General features: G+C 46.4%; 3 protein-coding genes across 3 annotated transcripts; 2 read left to right on the top strand and 1 right to left on the bottom strand.

The window, feature by feature from the left end:
- Positions 1-1,764: 1,764 nt before the first annotated feature.
- On the bottom strand, positions 1,765-5,335 carry CLUP02_01604 (uncharacterized protein; the record flags this gene model as incomplete). Its single annotated transcript, XM_049280643.1, has 4 exons — positions 1,765-3,777; positions 3,832-4,464; positions 4,518-5,002; positions 5,059-5,335. The coding sequence occupies 4 exons, from the start codon at positions 5,333-5,335 to the stop codon at positions 1,765-1,767; spliced, it is 3,408 nt and encodes a 1,135-aa protein (XP_049136600.1).
- Positions 5,336-5,525: 190 nt separating this feature from the next.
- Positions 5,526-10,699, top strand: CLUP02_01605 (uncharacterized protein; the record flags this gene model as incomplete). Its single annotated transcript, XM_049280644.1, has 12 exons — positions 5,526-5,539; positions 5,601-5,796; positions 5,949-6,105; positions 6,202-7,428; positions 7,484-8,126; positions 8,241-8,332; positions 8,406-8,523; positions 8,586-8,860; positions 8,925-8,970; positions 9,032-9,209; positions 9,267-9,320; positions 9,452-10,699. The coding sequence occupies 12 exons, from the start codon at positions 5,526-5,528 to the stop codon at positions 10,697-10,699; spliced, it is 4,248 nt and encodes a 1,415-aa protein (XP_049136601.1).
- A 700-nt stretch (positions 10,700-11,399) lies between these two features.
- On the top strand, positions 11,400-12,206 carry CLUP02_01606 (uncharacterized protein; the record flags this gene model as incomplete). The annotated part of the gene is made up of 1 exon (XM_049280645.1): positions 11,400-12,206. One exon carries the CDS (start codon positions 11,400-11,402, stop codon positions 12,204-12,206), a length of 807 nt encoding a protein of 268 aa, XP_049136602.1.
- Between the last annotated feature and the right edge of the window lie 7,712 nt (positions 12,207-19,918).

A 19,918-nucleotide genomic window follows, 5' to 3' on the forward strand; every position in this document is an offset into this window, starting at 1 on the left:
TTTTAAAAAGAGCTAGCTTTGCGTTTTTTAGACCCTAGAATAATATTAAATATAAACTCCTAAAATAATAAGTATACGATATACCCTTCTCAAAGGGCTTATTATCTAAACTAGTCTTATTTTTACTCTTAGACTCCGAGGGGGGGATAGGTAAAAGCCTATTAAAGCTCTTATTACTACTATTTACCTTATTATCGCCCTTATTACGGCCGCTAAAGAGAGCCTCGAACTTAATAAAGTCCTCGGCGTTTTAACTAATAGCCTTAATATCCTCTTAGCTAGGGAGGGAGAGCTCGGTAGCTAGGCCTTAGTAAGTAAGTAGGAAGTTGCGGGGGGGGGTAACGACCTAGAGGGGCTCGTTAGTATTATTACCTATCTAAACTTTTAATAAACCGCATAATACGTATATAAGAGGTATTATAGAAATTGTGCGAAACTTATTATTATTTCTAAATATATTAAATATTTATATTTAGAATAAAATTAGTAAACGATTTAATAACGTAGGCGCGCGCGCGTAGTAAACGGGGGTATTTATAGTAACTACGAGAGGTTAAAAAAAAAAAGAAAAATAATAGCTAGGCGACGCTATGAGAATTTAAATATACGTAAAGCGGCTAGGTAGCCTCGCCCTTAGTAATTTATATATTAGAAGTAGTAGAATACGCACTATTCCGGGTTAGGATTCTATTTACTTTAGATAAAGGGATATATTTATAATAAACGCGGTTTAAAAGACGCATATCCCTTGCGCTTAATTTTCTTTTATTTATATTTAACCAAATTAGGCCTTTATAAGGGTATTTAGAGATTCTATTTTAGGTATAATAGCTCCCTAGCGGTAGTAATTAGGGGGTGTGTTACGTAATAGGGATAGTAATCGTACCTTATAAAGTGCCCGTCACGTGCTAAATCACGTGTCTATCTTAGATATCGTGTATATAGACCTTCTCCTTTTGTTTATTTCTACTTTGATAGTTAAGCCACTTTTACTATACTCTATATGCCCATTGCTGCGTGCCATAACTCGTGACACATATCTTGTTGCAGCGGGCAATGAGATGTTCAGCGGTCTTGATGAGCTCTAAGGATTCTGCAGCCTCCTTGAATGGAGATAAAACCCTTTGATTGCCATTGCCGTCCATCGGTTGAGTCAGAAAGTCGTTCTAGAGAGGCTTAATGGAATAGATATGTGGTATTTGCAATTCAGCTCCTTGTGAGTGCGAGGTGAGGTGCTGTTGGCCTTAATCGATCGAGGTGAGAAAACCGGGGCGGATGAGTCATGACGTGGAGAGGTCCTCCTGATCGATGGGAAAGAATGGGAGTCAATGGCTTGAGTTCTTGTGTAGACATGCAAAATAGCTGTCCTAAATTGAATTCCAAAGTCTAAGGAAGTATCAACGCGGTCCTCTCAGGACATAGCGAGATGAAGACGGTTGATTGTTGAGCAATTGAGGAGGAAATGTACGACAAGATAGCCTGGGAAACGGCGCACAAAAACTGCTCAGATCCTGAGAGTGGGTCACTTAGAGAACAGGCTGATTACATCAGCCGGTCGGATCATTATCTCCGACAATTCCCGACGACATTCGTCTGCAATCACCACCTGCAATCACCACCATAACCATCCGGGAGATCTTTGATTTTAGGTATAAGGTTCATCAGCATTAAATTTGTCTGATCACTATCCAGAGCCTCCCAACGCCTCGTTACTTGGTATACAGCCGTTAGATGCTACGCTTATCCCGCTTCGATGCAAAGTTTCTAAGCAACATTCTCAATCGACCACGACTCGACAACTTCGGCGAGCGTGCTGTCACTACCAACATTTCCAGGGAAGACAACGTACGGCACACCGCGATGCCGGCTAGTCTCCTCGTCGCACTTCCACAACGGGACGCCCGGGGCAGCTTGACCCATGATGCGAGCCCGTCTCATCCTCAGACCCTTCGTGGCCGCATCAGATGATGTGATGCCACCCTTGGCAATCAGGTACCGTGGCCGTACGTCAATCTGCTCAACAAGCTGTACCAAGGCCCGGGCGACCTTGGAGCCAATTTGGAGAGAGCTGAGCGCATCGCCCCCCTTGATCAGCTTCCGAGATGTCATGACGAGAACATCCTCGCCAGCTGCAAGCTTGGTTGCGGTCTCGGCTGCTGCGGCAGTTACGACCTTCTCCGCGGCGTCCGCAGATTCAATGAGTCCTTCGACATCGAGTTCGATTACCGCCAAGTTGTCGCCTCTCCTCTCTCGGAGCACCTTAAGTTGTGCCGTCGTCTTGGGTACGTAAGAGCCAGCGACGATCAGTCCACCTGGCTGCTTGGTACTGGCCTCGACCGACACCCCAAGGTCTGCCATGGTCAATGGTGGGATCCCTGTGATTCCCAGGCGAGAAGAAACGAAGGCAGCACCAGTGCGGTAGAGATACCGCCTGCCCTCTTTCTCTGCCTCAAGCAAGCCTGCCACGAAGACGTGCATGTCAGACTCGGCGGCAGCATTGACGATGACGACTGTGTTGGAGCCAGGCGCTACTGAAAGGAGCTTCTTGGTGACACCTGCAGGTCCCCCTACGCGAATATCGTCGAGAGTGACGGACAAGAATGAAGATTCGTCGAAGCGGTGGCCGCACTTCTCGAGGACATACTTCCGCAAGTTCGAATTCTTGTACCCAAAGGTGGCGTCTTGGGCAAAGGGTGTTTGGCTCGCAGGTACCAGCACGTCGCCTTCCTTGACGTAGTGTACGTCATTGATCGTGTATCTTCCGCCTTGGTAGAAGAAAGGTGTCACAACCCAGGCATCGAACTTGCCAAGAGCCTCCTCAGCAGCCTCGGGCTCCTCCGGAAGATGTCCACGAAGTGTCGAATCACCTCGAAGGACAATTTCGAATGCTTTGCCTGCCTTCTCAGCCGCCGTCTTGACATTCTTGCAAATTTCGACAATAAGGTGTTTGGCTTCGGCGGAGGGTAATGCGCGAGAGTTGGTCAAGATGAAGAACCCAGTCGGGTTAAGGCTAAACTCGTCGTCCAATGTGGCCGAGTCCCACACGGTCAGGACATCGATGTTATGGCAGGTTTGAGTTCCTGTTGGGTCGTCATCCAAGACCACAAGAACCGGCACTTCGCCATTGTCGACCACCTTGCGAGTGGAGCTGATCACATCACCCGCATATTCGGTTGGGAGCGCGTCAATCGTCTCTTGTGCCGGCAGGCCCTGCTCCTGGCCTGCTTCAATCTCCGCGTTCTCCGTTTTCGAGCCACTGTTCTCCTCAAGCTTGGGACCGGCATTGCCAGAGACGGAAAGGCCCGCTAACTCCCAAAGCCGAACGACACCAGCATCAGATTCCTTCGTCCACCCGTGAGATGAACCTGCGAGGTACAAGTTGTGAGCTGCTGACGAAATCGGAGCAAAGTAGGTGAGTCGCTTTGCCTCATCGAGGACAATACCCAGATCCTTGACGAAAATGGCCAATGCGGAGTGTGGTGTCCAGTCGGCATCAAGCATTTGAGGCACTCTGTTCTCGAACATCCAACTCCATGCGGCCGCACTGCCAAGAATCTCGAAAGCTCGTCTCGTGTCGAGACCCAGGCGAGCAGCGAATGCCATAGCTTCGGCAGCGGCCGCTATATGAACACCAGCCAGTAGTTGATTGATGAGTTTCACTGAAGACGCAGCGCCGACGCCTCCCTGGACATGACAAAGGTTGCTTGACGTTCCCGTCATCGCCAGTAACGGGCTGTTAACCTTGGAAAGAACAGCCTCATCTCCAGAGCAGATGATCTACCAGATGTTAGCGACGAGTCTCAAATCAGGTGAATAAGATGGAAAACTTACCGTAAGGGTACCATTGGCGGCGCGGACCACGCCGCCGCTGACAGGGGCATCCACGAGGCTCAGTCCCTTGCCAGTGTTTGTGAGCTTGGCCTCCAGTTCTCTAACAAATGAGGGTGGGACTGTCGAGCTGAGAATCACGATGGCGCCATCGGGTAAGGTTTCCGCTGCCTTCCCGGAGCCGAAAAGAACATCGTCGGCTTGCGCAGCGTTCTGAACCATCAAAACTAGAATGTCGGCGCCCTTTGCTGCCTCCGCGGGGCTGCTAGCCTTGGACGCATTACCTCCGTTGGCCACGAACTTGTCGATAGCGGGCTCGTATACGTCGTAGCCATGGACTGCGAAGCCGGCTCGGAGAAGAGACCCAGCCATGCCCTGGCCCATCGCGCCCAACCCCACCATACCAATCTTTGAGATTTCCAGCGGCGTACTGCTTGGAGTCAACTTTTCTTGGCTGTTCAGCTGCCCTGCCTGCTCCTTCACGGCATTGGGGGACCCAGGGAGGAACACCCGGACAAGTCCAGAGTCGTCCTCTGCACCGTATCCATGTGCAGCTCCTGAGATGTACAGCTGCTCGGCTACCGACGCAAGAGGCACCGGGAATTGCAAAGTTCTGGCCGTTGAGACGACGATGCCCTTTCCAAACTCATTAGTCGCAAATTCATGACCACACTGAGGGAGCCACTCACCATGTCTTTGACAAAGATGTTCAGGGCAGACAGCGGTGTCCAGTCGCCGTCCAACATATGCGGCACGCGATTTTCGTACGCCCAAGAATTACCAGCAGCATTTGTAATGATGTTGTACACTTCGCGGGTGTTCAGGCCAGCTTTGGCGGCCAATCCCATTGCTTCTGACGCAGCAGCAATGTGCGTTCCGACCAGCAGCTGGTTGACCATTTTGATCTTGCTACCCGCTCCTGGTCCACCAGGAATGATGTACAGCTTCTCCGACATGTCCCGCAGAACACGATCTGCACGTTGCAACGCTTCAGGGGCCCCGGAAGCGAAGATACTGAGTGTGCCGTCGGCTGCACGCTTCGTGCCACCCGATACGGGGCTGTCCACCACCAGAACATCCTGCCGACCCGCCGCCGCAATCCGGGGCGTCAGTGCCTCATGATACGTTGGCGGTACTGTTGAGCAGAGGAGAACGGTAGCATTTGCCGGTAATGCTACGGGAATGATGTCAATTGGATGCTCATGGCTGAGATGCATGCGGACAACTCACTTTGCAAGGCACCCGTCTGATCATTGAAAAGTATGTCATCGATTTGCTGTGCGTTGACTGCCATGCAGACTAGGATATCGCTGGTTTTGGCCACTTCCTTTGGAGACTCTCCCGACAAACCACCCTGAGCGACGAATTTCTCTGCGCTTGGAGGGTAAACATCGTGACCCTGTACTCGGTATGACGGTTTCTTCAACAAGTTGCAAGCCATTCCGAAGCCCATGGCACCGAGGCCAATGAAGCCAACGCGGGTGGCCTCAGCGTCTGTGGCTGCCATCGTGGATTATCGACTGAGGATTACTTTGATCTGGCGTGACTCGTCGGCGACTTTTCTTCCGATAATCAACGAGAGCTTGGCTCAAACTAGGAATAACGGTAGACCCAGTCATCTTATACCCTACTCTTGCATTCCCCAGATCGGCCAAGACTCGGAAATCCAGCCGCGGCGGCCGGAGGACTCTTCGCAAATGGTCTGGGACTCGTCTGGAGGGAAGAGCCGAAGAGGGCACCCGAGGTGGATTGCGGGCCCGTGTCTGTCCAAGTTTGATGGGGGTGGTCCTCCACACCCTGGACTCGCCTGGAGGCTTGTTCCCCTCACCATTGCTCTCCATCCCTCCCATCCGCAAATGGGACGCGACAGAAACAGGACTAGCCCGAGCCGGCACTCCCAGTCTCCCAGCGCAACAACAAGTGCCTGGCGCTGAAGTTGATCAAGTGGACGCGACTGAGTTTGAGCAGGTGGAGGCGTGTCAACCCCGCACGGAAAGAAGACCGGCCCGCTTATAAACAAAGGAGATGCACGTCGTCCGGCGAATCTTTTCCCTCTTTTCTCCCCTCGGCCATCGTCCCGCCCTTCTCTCTTGTCCACTCCGTCCACCTTCCCTTCCAAGACCCACGAAATTCACACGGACTTCTATCCAGCCCTTGGGACCATGAAACGTGCGAGAATCGATGCTCCGGACAAGACCCCGTCATCGGCGGCGGTCTCGGGGGTAGCCTCCGGGCAGCAAGCTCATTTGCCCAAGATTTCGAGGAAGATCCGAGCATGTGAGTTTTCCCCAAACTTTCGGACTGAACTCCCACTCCCTTGCAGAAGTATGACCTCAAGAGAAAGACTAGTCGCTGATACATGAGGAGAGACAGGCCAGGAATGCCAGAATCGTAAGATTAAGTGCGGCATTGAGCCGGGTCAGAACCAGTGTGCTCGATGCTCTCGCCTTGGTCTACAATGTGTCGTGAACAAGAGTCTCCAAACCTTGCTCGACAGCGAGAATGAGTGGAAAACCAAGATGGAGATGCAGCTTCAGACCCTCCAGGCTTCAATGATGGAAGTTAGGCGGGCTTTGAGTATGCCACAGCTCGTGCCTGTGCCACCTTTCCACCACGAAGGCGCCGGCATGTCCCAGAGTCCCCAGAACATGGCCGGATCACAGAGCAGTCCCGGTACGGGGCCGTCCCCCGTTCGGCCTCCCGATGTTACGGCAATGACGCGGGAGAATTCTCCGGAGGCCACGGCGCAAGACAACGGCGAAGATCAGGCCATTGTGAGTGCGCCCATGGCCAGCCTCTTCGAAGTGACCAAACTGCGGAACATCCGGAGCGACCCTGGGGCGCGGGTCCACCTCCCATCCAGCCGGGCCCAAGAGCCAGACTTCATTGCCCAGGGCAAGTTTAGCGTCCAGGAGGCCGAGCAGCTTTTCTCCACGTTCCGTGGGACCCTCAATGCGTACTTGTGGGGAGGCATTGCACTAGTCCATGATAACCTCACGGCCACGCGCATGTCTTCACCTCTGCTTACGGCCGCCATCCTTGCCGTCACTGCTCTGCACGAACAAGATGAAGGCCGAGCTTTCGATATTTGCTACCCAACTTTCTTGGAGCTAGCCAGCCAGACCATGTTCGACCGCTACCACAGTCTCGACGATGTGAGGGGACTTTGCATCGGCGCATTTTGGCTTTCAGACATCAGCTGGAAGGTGTCTGGTCTTGCGGTACGAATCGCCACGGAGCTAAACCTTCATCAGTTCTGCGCCAAAGCCCTCAACAAGGGACCACAACACGTCGAGAAGGCCCGGCTATGGTACTTGCTCTACGTCTGCGACCATCATTTCAGTATCGCGTACGGCAGGCCTCCAGTCATTAACGAGGACGCTACCATCACGCATCATGAGGCATTCCTTCTGCTGCCAGGCATCACACAAGCGGACCATCGTCTGCACAGTCAGGTTGGTGTCTTTATCATTTTGAGTCGGGTCTTCCACACTTTTGGACCAGACACGTCAAGGCAAGTTGCCAGAGATGAGTTTGAGGCACTCAAGCGATACGATGCCGATCTGGGCCGATGGAAGCTTCAATGGGAAACTCGGTTAGGTAAGACAGTTTGAACCCTGGTGCCAACAAATTGTCAGCTAATATCTTTCATCAGTGCCGGACAAACACATCTCAAAGTACCCTGCCAAGGGCGTTATCCTCCACTATCACTTTGCCCGTCTCCTTTTGTTTTCCATCTGTCTCCGGGGTCTGAATCCATCGAACCCGACTGACCAATACGCCATGTCCGATGAACGCCGCGACTTCATCAATCTCGCCATCGCAAGCGCGTCTGCCGCATTGGAACTGATCTTGACAGACACCGATATGCGGAGAGCAGTCATTGGCGTGCCTCTGTACCTGCTGACGACCATCGCGTACGCCGCCATGTTCTTGATGAAGGTCCACGCGCAGTGGAAGCCAGCGAGGCTGGACATACGCTACGAAGATGTGGTCTCTCTCATCGAGCGGGTCGTCCAATTATTGGAAGAAACTAACCGCTGCGCCCGTCATGTGGCTCACTACATCGGACGCGGCCTGAGCAACATGCTGGACAAGTTCAAGGAACGTGGTCCCCAGGAGAGGCAATACATCGCCGGAGGCCAGCCCGGCCAGCCTGGTCAACCAGGCCAACAGATTCCTCAAGTTTGGAATGAAGGGGAGATGGGCCAAGACTGGAACCAATGGATGTTCAGCGGAGAGATGATGAATAATTTTGGGATGGGGCCGGAGCAATATCCGCTCAACATGCTAGACTTGTTGAACTCACAGATGCCCGGCTGACGACAACATCGTCGACTCAATGAGATCACAATTTGATGAATAGCCCACCTCGAGCCTTGCTTTTCCACGTTTGATATGCACACTTGCAGCGTTCGTGATGTTCATCTCAAGCTTCACATGGTTGAAGGCGGGGAAAGCTCATACGGGGCGAAGCCCGATGCCAATCGGAGGGATCGCCGCAGTTGGTGACCGGCACTTAGACCCGGACACAAGGCCGCGCTGGCTCTCGCTTGTTGGCTGCCCCCCCTCCCCAGAGATATGGATCCAGATCCGGCCCTCGACGCATGCAGCCCAATCACGCCTCGTCTGGTCCAACAGCAATAGTTCATTGTCTGATTTCCAGCACAACGATGAACGATTCGTCCGTGACAGGTCCAGAACTCCAGACTTTGCCCACCTTCTCAAGCGGATTCCTTCGACATCCACACTTCCAGGCGGCCCCCCTTTAGTTCCCCTTTAGTTCGTTCCCCAGTTTGTGGTCTACCCCGTGGGGGAGGAGAGCAGAGCAAGAACGGAGTACCCCGGGCAGAGACACGACGCACTAGACACGAGTCGCGTTTTGTGAACATTATATATCAGACGTCGCTGTTAATTGCTACCGTGTTTGGATGGAAAGAAGGTTTCATCCCTCACAGCCTCATCGTCTCCAGATCTCCGGATCTTTCAATTCTCCCTCTTAATAACCACCCCAGTCGCATCTTCCAGTCGAGTAAGATCGCGTCGTGTTCTGCTCCGCTCAAGAGGTCGCCCCTACACACAGACCAACACTGCAGTGTGGGAGAGAGAGCATTCGCCACTTTCAGCCGCTCCGAGTCAGGTGTAGACAAAGGAAACCGGACGACACTCGACGACATCGACGACGATAACGACACAACACGAGCGAGGGGATCGCAATCATGAGTTTCGAGAACGGTCGCAAGCAATCTCTCGAGATGAAGGAAGACAAGAACGCGCCCGTCGTCAGCGAGGCGGATGCGGAACTCGCTGAGGCACTGAGGAACTATGTGCCCGGCACACAGGAGGAGAAGCAGCTCGTCAGGAAGATTGACCTTTACCTGGTATGTCAATTGCCCCTAGAGATGTCCTCGGTGAGATGATTCTGACTTTGAGTCTAGATGCCCATGCTCTGGATCATGTATATCCTCAACTACGTCGACCGCACAAACATCGTAAGTCCTTCTCACTCACCTCCTCCTCTCCCTTTCCCCTCATGGCGATAAGGGGCAACGAAGCATCGCATGAAAAATTTCAACAACGCTACTCCAAAGCACGGGCCCACTGACATTTCAACGCAACACAGGGAAACGCAAAGATCGCGGGAATGCAAAAGGACCTCTCACTCACCGACGATGGATACGCCTGGGTCCTCTCGATTTTCTTCTTCGGCTACCTCATCTGCGAGGTCCCCTCCAACATGATCCTCAGCCGCAGCCGGCCCTCCATCTTCCTCCCCGGTATCATGCTCGTCTGGGGCGCCCTCAGCGCGCTCATGTCCATCTCAAAGACCTACGGCGCCCTCCTCGGCTTCCGCTTCGTCCTGGGCTGCATCGAGGCCGGCTTCTTCCCCGGCGTGCTCTTCCTCCTGTCGTGCTGGTACACCCGCGCCGAGCTCGGCAAGCGCTTCGCCATCTTCTACACCGCCGCCGTCCTCTCGGGCGCCTTTGGTGGTCTCCTCGCCGGCGCCATCACCGCTAACCTCCACGACGCGCACGGCATCGCCGGCTGGCGCTGGCTCTTCATCGTAGAGGGCGTCGCGACCGTTGGAGTCGCGCTCATCGCCTTCTTCGTGCTGCTCGACTACCCCGCCACCGCGAAGCAGCTTACCCCTGCACAGCGCCAGCTTGCGAGCATCCGCATTATCGCCGACGGCATCGCCTCGGGCGGGCAGACCAAAGCGCGTCTGTCACACTGGAAGGCCTTTGTCGCGGCCGTGTCGGACCCGCGAACCTACATGTTCATTGTGCTCTTCATGCTCGACGTCGGCGCGGGCACGATCTCGTACTTTATCCCTACCATCACGCTTACCCTTGGCTACGATACCGTCAAGGCGCAGTATATGACGGTGCCCATCTACGCCGTCGCCTCGGTGTGCCTCAACATTGTCGCGTGGAGCTCCGATAAGCACCAGGAGCGGCGGTGGCACGTCGCTGCGCCGCTGGGCTTGGGCTTCGCATGCGCTGTCGTGTGTGCTGCCGTGCAGACGCCGATTGTGCGGTACGTCATGGTTTGCTTCCTGGCGGCGGGTATCTGGTCTGCGCTGCCGCTCGTCTTGTCCTGGACGAGTGGTGTTATTAGCTTGCCGGCTGAGAAGCGTGCTATTGTGTTGGCCATGGTGAATGCGTTTGGTAACTTCTCGAGTGTGTATGGAAGCCGTATCTGGCCGAGCAAGGATTCGCCGGCGTATCACACCGGTTTTGGTGTTACGGCTGGGTTCTTGGGTGCGGGTATGATTATTGCGATTTTGATTCCTATTCTTGTCAAGATGGTGAACTGGCAAGGTACCAAGGCGGAAAGAGAGGTTCTAGCCGAGAACGAGTTGGAGCAGTGAGCAGGTTGATATGGCTTTTGAAAGAGCGGGGAATTCTGGAGTGGTGGAGGATTACGGCAGCGTACATGATATTACTTGACATGGATGGCCTACGGGTCTAATGGAATCACCTGACATTCTATGAACATACTTGTGTAACCCGTCTGGTGCAACCTGACCTTTATCGTCAAAAAGATCTCTGCAAGCGATACCTCTGCGGCCGCGGTCCGCTGTTAGCCACGATTCCGCAAATAGACCATGATTCAAGGACTATGGCCCTGCGTCATGCTTGATGGACGACCGACCATCGTACTAGGAGGACTAGCCTTCGGAGCTCTTTGGCTAACGGCAGGTGGTCTCACTGATACGTGTGTCTCGTTGTAGTGGTTAGATAGAATCTTGTCTCTATGGGAAAGTGAGGAGACATGACGCGATCTAGCTCCGTGACCCTCAGCCGAGGCACCACGGTTGGTGCGGCCACAGCTTTACGATACGATCGGAAATGTCAACAAACTAAGAAGGGTGGCCCATTTTACTTAGATACCTCTGCGGTCTATCACGAACCATTACATGGATGGTCCGAAAACTCAAATTCTACCAGTGCGATTATATAAGTTCCTTTCGAATATAGACCCCATCCTAATAAAACATCATCCTACATGTGTTTCTTGTCGGATTTTCCGTCACATATCTATTACGAACAGAATATTGTCACTACACCATGCGGATAACGCTTTCGCTCGCGACCTTGCTGCTTGCAGCCATGGTATCATGCCAGCACGACGGCAGCAACCGAGAGGCCGATACTCCAGACGCCACAGCCACGCAGCCTTCATTGACTACGCCACTCAGTTCAGCTTCACCGTCCCACGTTGGTCGAAATACCAAAGACATCGCCAACGCCTTTTCCCTAGTCATTCCAGCACCAGTCCCGACAACTTTCATCACATCCACGGAGCCCGCGCCGTCGGGAGCACTACTTGCCCCTCCAAAAGGACGGCGCCCCGCAAATGGTCTCCCCTGGTATACCGAAAAAGACATCAAGAGCGTGAATACGGTCTGGTGCGTCTCTAGAGGCCACTACGACGTCACCTACAGGCCCTTTCACGTCTGGGCCCTCGCCGGACAAATCCACCCACGCCACAAACACAAATTCATGTTCCCTACGCTCATGAAAGAGGAAGAACCAGGAGGAGAATACGAGGTCATTCCCCGAACCTACCGCGTCACCGCCAATAACTACCTGCCGGACGTCGTGGACGTCAAAGATCTCCTCTGTATGTATATCAGGGCGAGAAACTTTGGCGAGATCCGGCCGGATATCGAGACTGGCACAAACGCCATATTGGCCAAGATTGACGATCACACATTGTTGAAAATCATGCCCTACCCCACCGTTATCAAGGTCGAGCCCCTTTTCAACATACACGGCGAGCCTCATCCGAACGATTGGAAGAACCAGCAAGATGATAGGCCCCTGAGACCGGTGAAGCAGAGGCCCTTCCCCGTACCGACGTTGCTACCATGAGCAGCGTAAGTAATCCAATCTCACGAATGATCTCACGGTTCTGGTTTGCCCTGTACAAGCTATACAAGTGGGAGACCTGTGGGACAGAGAACTTTTTTCACATACCATGGTAAAAACCACAAAGTTTAGTTTCATAATACCCCCAGTAAAAGGAAAGGAAGGTTTTGTAAACTCACTTAAAGAGAACAAAGAATCGTTTACAAGCTATCTTTATCTAAGATACATAATAAACACAGAAGTTTGGTTTGCGTTCGTTGCCCTTGTGTTGACCGTTACTGCTTATTGCTAACTACTCTACCTATATACTTCTATTACGTAATAGGGATAGTAATCGCACCTTACAAAGTGCCCGTCACGTGCTAAATCACGTGTCTATCTTAGATATCGTATATATAGACCTTCTCTTTTTATCTATTTCTATTTTGATAGTTAAGCTACTTTTACTATACTCTATATACTTATTACTACGTACTATAACTCGTAATAGTTATAAGCCTAGCTCTTAGTTAAGACCCTATACTACGATAACGCACTTATTAATACGATTCCTACGATCTCTTTAAAATAACCGACTTACTCGTACCCACTTTAGCCCAAGCTAAACTAACTAGCTACGATAGTTAAATTAAATAGTTTAACGCACTTCGTACTATAAGTAAGGGCGTTGGGGTTTAGAAATACGTCGACCTAGACGCTCTAAATTCTAACGTATTCCTCGACCCCTCTATAGCGCTTACTTTACCCTTAGAATTCGGACGATTAGTCGTAACCCGTAATAAAAAAGAACTACGAGCCTACTAGGCCCGTTATAAAGCGTTCGAGAACGACTAAAGAAACTAAGAAATCCTCCGCTAATAGCTTCTAAATATAACTCCTAGTACGAACCTTTCGACTTCCTTAAGCACGAGTAACCCACAGAACTAAGCCAGGTTTCTTTTTATAAAGCTAGCTATACTACTTACTTTACGTAGATAAATCTATCCTTATACCGCACCCATAAAAAGGATCTATACGCTCGAGAGTATTTAAAAATAATAAGAGCTCGACGCTAAATATAAGTAACTTATAGCTTACGAACGTAATATTATTAACACGCATATTAAAGTCCTTGCTTAGTAGTTAGTAAAATTAGTTAACGCTATACTATACGAATACGTATTTTAAAAAGCTATTAAGAACGGTACTAAGTTTAGTATATAGCGAATCGTTAAATATTTAAAATAGGAATTTACGCCCCCCGAACTAATAATAAGGAATGCGGTTCGAGAGGAATACTAATAAGCCCTTAATAAAGCGAGGACCGGAATTAATCCCTAACGTTAGTATAAGGAGTAGTAATCCGCTTACCTCCGAGCTAAAACGTACGATATTCTAAAAATTAGTAAAGAGATCGCTATACTCAACTTCTTAATTACGGTTAAGTCTAGACTTAACCTTATATAGGGCTAACGTATATATAAGACCTTTAGCAAATTAATAGCTTTCGGAACGTATACGAGGACCCTCGAGGAGATTGCGTATGTATTTAGCTTAGTAACTTAGGACGCATATACTAAACAACCTTTAGGTTAAGGAGGGGCTTACTCTACTTTTACTAAACGCTCTAACTTAGTTAACGACGCAAATAATAAGGGTAACGTTATATACCCTTATAATCGCGCACACCCGTAGCGCCCTACGGCGTACCGAAAATTAAAATAGGTACTTATAAGCCGAAACGCTAATAAGTTACTAATACGAATACTAAGGAGCTATATAAAAGAAGTCCTCGCCGCTATTAAATTAAATAAATAAAAATTACTCTACGGTAAGCTTAAAAAAGCTAATTAGCTAAGGAACGATAGAACCCCTAAGAAACCTAGGTTTCTAAAAAGATCCTCTAACTAACCCATAGCGAGCTTATTAATAAACTAAGACGAGGGCTACGTAGTCGCTATACTTATAAAGAGTTAGGACTTAGAGGTAAACGCAATCTTTAGTACCCCTATAAGTAGCGCTTACCCCCTTTCTTAGAGCACGGTAATAAATAGCTATAGAGTAATATATTTAGTTAACGATAAGAGCCTATTTAAACCTAAGAGTTACGTACTATTAAGTAATAAAAACTACGTTAAATTAGGAACTACTATACTACTTATTACTATACGCGGCACTCGTATTATAAAGGGCGTCCTAGACGGACCTAAAAGAAAGGGAACTTACGATCTAAAGCTTTAGAACGTTATTTACGTTAAGGGATTCTATATTAACATAGTCTTAGAGACTTTGCTAAACAGAAGCATACTCTAGTACTACGGTCTAGATTGCACTTTACGATAGGGAACGCTTTATAAGAGTATTATTAAAAAGTAGCTTATTTAAAAGAATAATCTAGTCTTCCTTAAATATAAGCTCCTCTAATCCTATCCTTCTTCCGCAAACCTTAAGCGTATCCTATAGAGCCTAGCTAGTATTATACTACTAGTTAGCTATAAAAAATTCCGTCGCTTATATTAACGTACCTATAAGAGGTCTAATAGCGCGCTCCTCTAGTACCTCAGAATAGGTTATCTCGGACTTAATACTCTTTATTAATTATTATATAAAACTCGAGGTGTGCGTATTAAACCTCTATTATAAGTTAAGTATAAAGTATATGTATTATCCGAAGCTAAGATAGTAGTTTTAAAAAGACTACCCTTAAAAAGAGCCTTATGGCTATAGTACCGTGTGCACTAGGATCTCTTTTACTTCGAACTATCTCTTAGTAAACGATAATATATACTTATAGCTTCTAACGAATATAATAAGTAGCTTAGGGGGTTCCTTTTGAGGATAAAAATAGAGGAAGAAGTGCTTTTCGTACTATAGAGCCTCGAGGTAGCGATTCGTCGTTAAAAAAGGACTCTAATTTACTTCTTTAGAAATAATAATAAAACCGCTCTCCTAACCGCAAACGTTAAACGCATATATAAGACGTAGTATAGCGAGCTAAGAATTAAAATAGAACTTCTACCTCTATATACGAAAAAACCCGTAAGTAACGCTAAAAGAGTAAGTTAACTCGCAATCGCTAAAGCTTATAAAATGCGCCTTTTTATAAACCTCCCTACGAATTTATAAAACGAAATAGTACTAGTAGCAATCTTTATTTATAATATTACCCTATGGGAAGCTAATAAAAGAGATTCGCTTATTATAATAGAAATTAACTAGTAGAAGCGGTATTAACGCTAGTAGCAAACGGGTTACTAAGTACGGGATTCTAAACTAGTTACCCCGTATCTCGGTAGCCTCTATATATATAGCTACCGAGTATACCCTCTTTATAAAGATCGTAAAAGGGGCATACGTTAAAAGGAGTTTAAAGTACTTCCCCGCGGGTATATAGGATACCTAGTTAGATATATACTAGAAACGCATAACTTATATAAGGTCTAAGTACCTACGCTCGAGTAGGTATTTATTATAAGGAATATTAGGTTTAACGAAGAAGTTTTTTATAATCCCGTATACGAAGAACAAGCTATCGTAGGTAAGTAAGCAAATCTAATAATTTAAGAGATATAAGAACTTTTTAATACTAACGATAAGTTAATTCGAGCACTTAGGGAAGTGGATTTAGACTTCGGAAATGCTAGTACTTAAGATAACTCTATAGTTAAGGATAGTATTACTATTAGATTTTTAATTATTTAGGACGCTAAGTAACCGATAGACGTACTTTAGGGTGCGGTAAATAAGGCTAAAGAGGCTAATATAGTCTTACCGTTATTATTAACCCCTAAAATAACCCCCTTGCGCGAGCTCGGGGGTAGGGGTAAGGAAGGGGATATAATAACCGAGTTATAAATAGCTCTGCGCAGTCTATAGTCCTCTCTACGAGCGCTTATATATACTACGGAGGTTCTCGAGCTTTTAATTCCTAACGGCTCTTAATAAAACGCTAGAATACGTAGTAAACGAGGTACTAATTATAAAAAAGTAATTCCTAACGCTAAAGTTAACGTTAATAAAGAACCCTTATAATAAACCTCTATTATTATATAAGAATAGAGCTCATAAGAACTGCCTTATTGAGTACTAAGTAAAGCTCCGTTAGGTCCTAGACGTTTAAACCGGGCCCGCAGACTTCTATAATACTTTAACGGTAGTATCTTCGTAACGCTCTTATATTCGAATATAAGAAACGGCGATTACTATAACCGTCTTTAGGACTACTTTTTCTCTACTTTTATACTTAATTAATAGAAAGCTATAGAGGAAAGTAGTATAGGATATATAACACTCTATTAAGTAGTAAAAAGAGTAGTTCATAGGACCTACCTATAGCGCTCCGGAGGAGTTCAGAAACCACGACTTACTAAAGTTAACTTTTAGAGCTTACTAAAGAAATTTAGCGATATTAAACATCTCCCACCGCAACTATAAAAGTTACTTAGGGATACTATAGATACAAAAATAAAAAAGCTAAGGGATATTAGTACATAGGAAGAGGTTAACCGTAATCCTAAACAAGGGATCCTACTTTTATTAAAGTAGGTATATACTTATAAGCACGACGTCGATAACGAGGTTAGCGAGGTAAAAATACGTATATATATAAGGGGGGATATATAACTACTTAACTCCTTATAAAATACGTACGCTTCGACGCTCGCCGTAAAAGCCTTTAGGCTTATAATAGTAATAGCTACCCAATTCGACCTTAAAGCAGACTAGTATAATACTATTAACGCATTCCTTAACGCGCCTCTTAAGAGCGAGAAGCTAGTGATTATTAAACTCCCAGAGGGATATAAGGTTACTAGCAAAGTAAGCAAACTCTAACACGCTCTATATAGCCTCCGAGACTCGCTAATTCTCTAGTTCTAAACTTTTACCTCTATACTCCGTAATATAAACATAATATATAGCTATAAGGAGATCTATATTTACTAAACCGCAGATAGGAAGGTAATACTAGTATTCTACGTCGATGATTTTATTATTTTATACTATCGAGATAACCGAAAGGCGGCTTAGGGGATCGTCGACGGTATAAAAGAATATATTAACCTTAAGGAGAATAGACCGATTAATTACTTCCTCAGAGTACGGATTTTACGAGACCGTACTACTCGTAAGGTTTACCTTATCTACGACGCATATATCGAGCAAGTTACTAAGCGCTTCGACCTTATAGATTTACTATATCTAGCTACCCCTCTTCCTTAAGAAGAGTTTAAACTAAATAAGGGGTAGGTAATAAAAGAGGAAATAAAGAGCTACTAAGAGAAGGTCGGGAGTATGCTTTATATAGCTATTATAATTAGACTAAACGTCGCCTTTACTTACCCGCAATTATTACGGTTCCTAACTAACCTAAGCGCAACCCATATTAAAGTAATTAACTACTATATCCGATATCTCTATATAACGAGATATTTTGCGCTCTACTACGGTAGTATACCGAGTGCGCAATTATTACTTCTAGCTAGAAATACTAGCTTTATAAATAACGAAGTAATACGACGATTATCTTAAGGATATATAATATTCCTTTTTAGTAGCCCAATTTAATAAAAATTAGCACGCTAAGCGACGGTTACGACGTTAACTACCGAAGCTAAGCTTCTTTACCTTAAGGAAACCGTAAAAGAGACTATAGCTCTAAAGCGCCTTTTTAAGGACATTGCCCTTAACCTAGGAGAAGTATAGTTAGTTAACTACGATAATTAGCAAACGATTCAACTCGTTATAAAAGAAAGAAAAAGAATAGCTACTCGACTTTACTATATCGATATATAAAACATATAGCTAAGATAAGAGCACGCTAGAAGTAGCTTCGAGGTTACTTATATATTAATAAAAGACATGCTAGTAAATAGACTTATTAAAAACCTTTTACGAGCTAAGTTCGAATATTTCTATATACTTCTTAACCTCTACGATACGCGAGAAGCTATTATAAATAGCTAAAATAGTTAAAAATAATTAATTTAGGCTACGCTTAGAAAAACTTAATGCCCGAAGGCAGACGATAGACAGAACTTAGAGTGCGGCCCGGAGGCTTAAAATAAATAAAATAACCTTACCCCGCAGAGCACACGTATATAAAAATAAGACCTGGGCTTATGCTTACTATTTAAATTCCTAATTTACGAAGTATGCGATCGCTAGGAGTATAGCGTTATTAAAAAAGAGGGTTAGTACGCGCGCTAAGAAACGTATCTTACGCGCTTTAAAATTTATAAAACTAAGAGTAGCGGGGGTAGTAAGGGGCGTAAGAGCTAAAACGACCGTTAGGTTAATAACTTAAAGTATAAAAGCGGGCGGCGCGATAAAAAGTTAATTATAAACGACTACGATAAGTATAAAAGAGGACCGGGGGCGCGCGTTAAGGAAGTCCTCTATATAAAAGCCGATATAGTTCTTATATATCCTCTGGTTATTATATATCTAGCGGACGATATTACGGAGCTTAGTAATATCCTATTAAAACTATAGTTAGAAGTGCGCTTCTTAACGATAAAAAAAGATAATATATTTACGAGAGAGGGAGCGCTACTTATAATAGCCTCGGTAAGGGCCCAGGCTATCGGCCGTAAAACGACTAGTATATTAATATACCCTTTAGCTAAACGGCTATTAAAATAGCGCGCATACTGGCTATTACTTCTTATAAAATAATAACTACTATCCTTAGTATTAGTATACTAGAGGGCTACCTTAAAATAGGGTAGGTACTAGATCTCCCGTTCTTTAGGAGCCTCTCTTTTAAGCTTCTTAAGGACTAAGTATACGTTAAATAGGCCTAGAATAGCGAAGAGAACTATACTTATTACGGGGGGTACCTTAGCCTCTCGGCGTTCTCTTTTATTTCTTACCGCCCTTTTAAAAAGAGCTAGCCTTACGTTTTTTAAACCCTAGAATAATATTAAACATAAACTCTTAAAATAATAAGTATATAATATACCCTTTTTAGAGGGCTTATTATCCAAACTAGTCTTATCCTTACTCTTAGACTCCGAGGGGGGGATAAGTAAAAGCCCGTTAGAGCTCTTACTATTACTATTTACCTTATTATTACCCTTATTACGGCTACTAAGGAGAGCCTCGAACTTAATAGAGTCCTCGGTATCTCGACTAGTAGCCTTAATATCCTCTTAGCTAGGGAGGGAGAGCTCGGTAGCCGGGCCCTAATAAGTAAGTAAGAGGTTACGGGGGGGGGGTAACGACCTAGAGGGGCTCGTTAATATTATTACCTATCTAAACTCTTAATAAACCGTATAATACGTATATAAGAGGTATTATAGAAATTGCGCAAAACTTATTATTATTTCTAAATATATTAAATATTTATATTTAAAATAAAATTAGTAAACGATTTAATAGCGTAGGCGCGCGCGCGCAGTAGATAGGGGTACTTATAGTAATTACGAGAAGTTAAAAAGAAAAAGAAAAATAATAGCTAAGCAACGCCGCGAGAATTTAAATATACGTAAAGTAGCTAGGCAGCCTTGCCCTTAGTAATTTATATACTAAAAGTAATAAAATACGCGCTATTCCAAATTAGGATTCTATTTACTTTAGACAAAAGGATATATTTATAATAAACGCGGTTTAAAAGACGCGTATCCCTTGCGCTTAATTTTCCTTTATTTATATTCGACTAAATTAGGCCTTTATAAGGGCATTTAGAGATTCTATTTTAGGTATAATAGCTCCCTAGCGGTAGTAATTAGGGGGTG

Source organism: Colletotrichum lupini, chromosome 1 (genome assembly GCF_023278565.1).
Source record: "Colletotrichum lupini chromosome 1, complete sequence".
In the NCBI taxonomy this organism is placed as follows: domain Eukaryota; kingdom Fungi; phylum Ascomycota; class Sordariomycetes; order Glomerellales; family Glomerellaceae; genus Colletotrichum; species Colletotrichum lupini.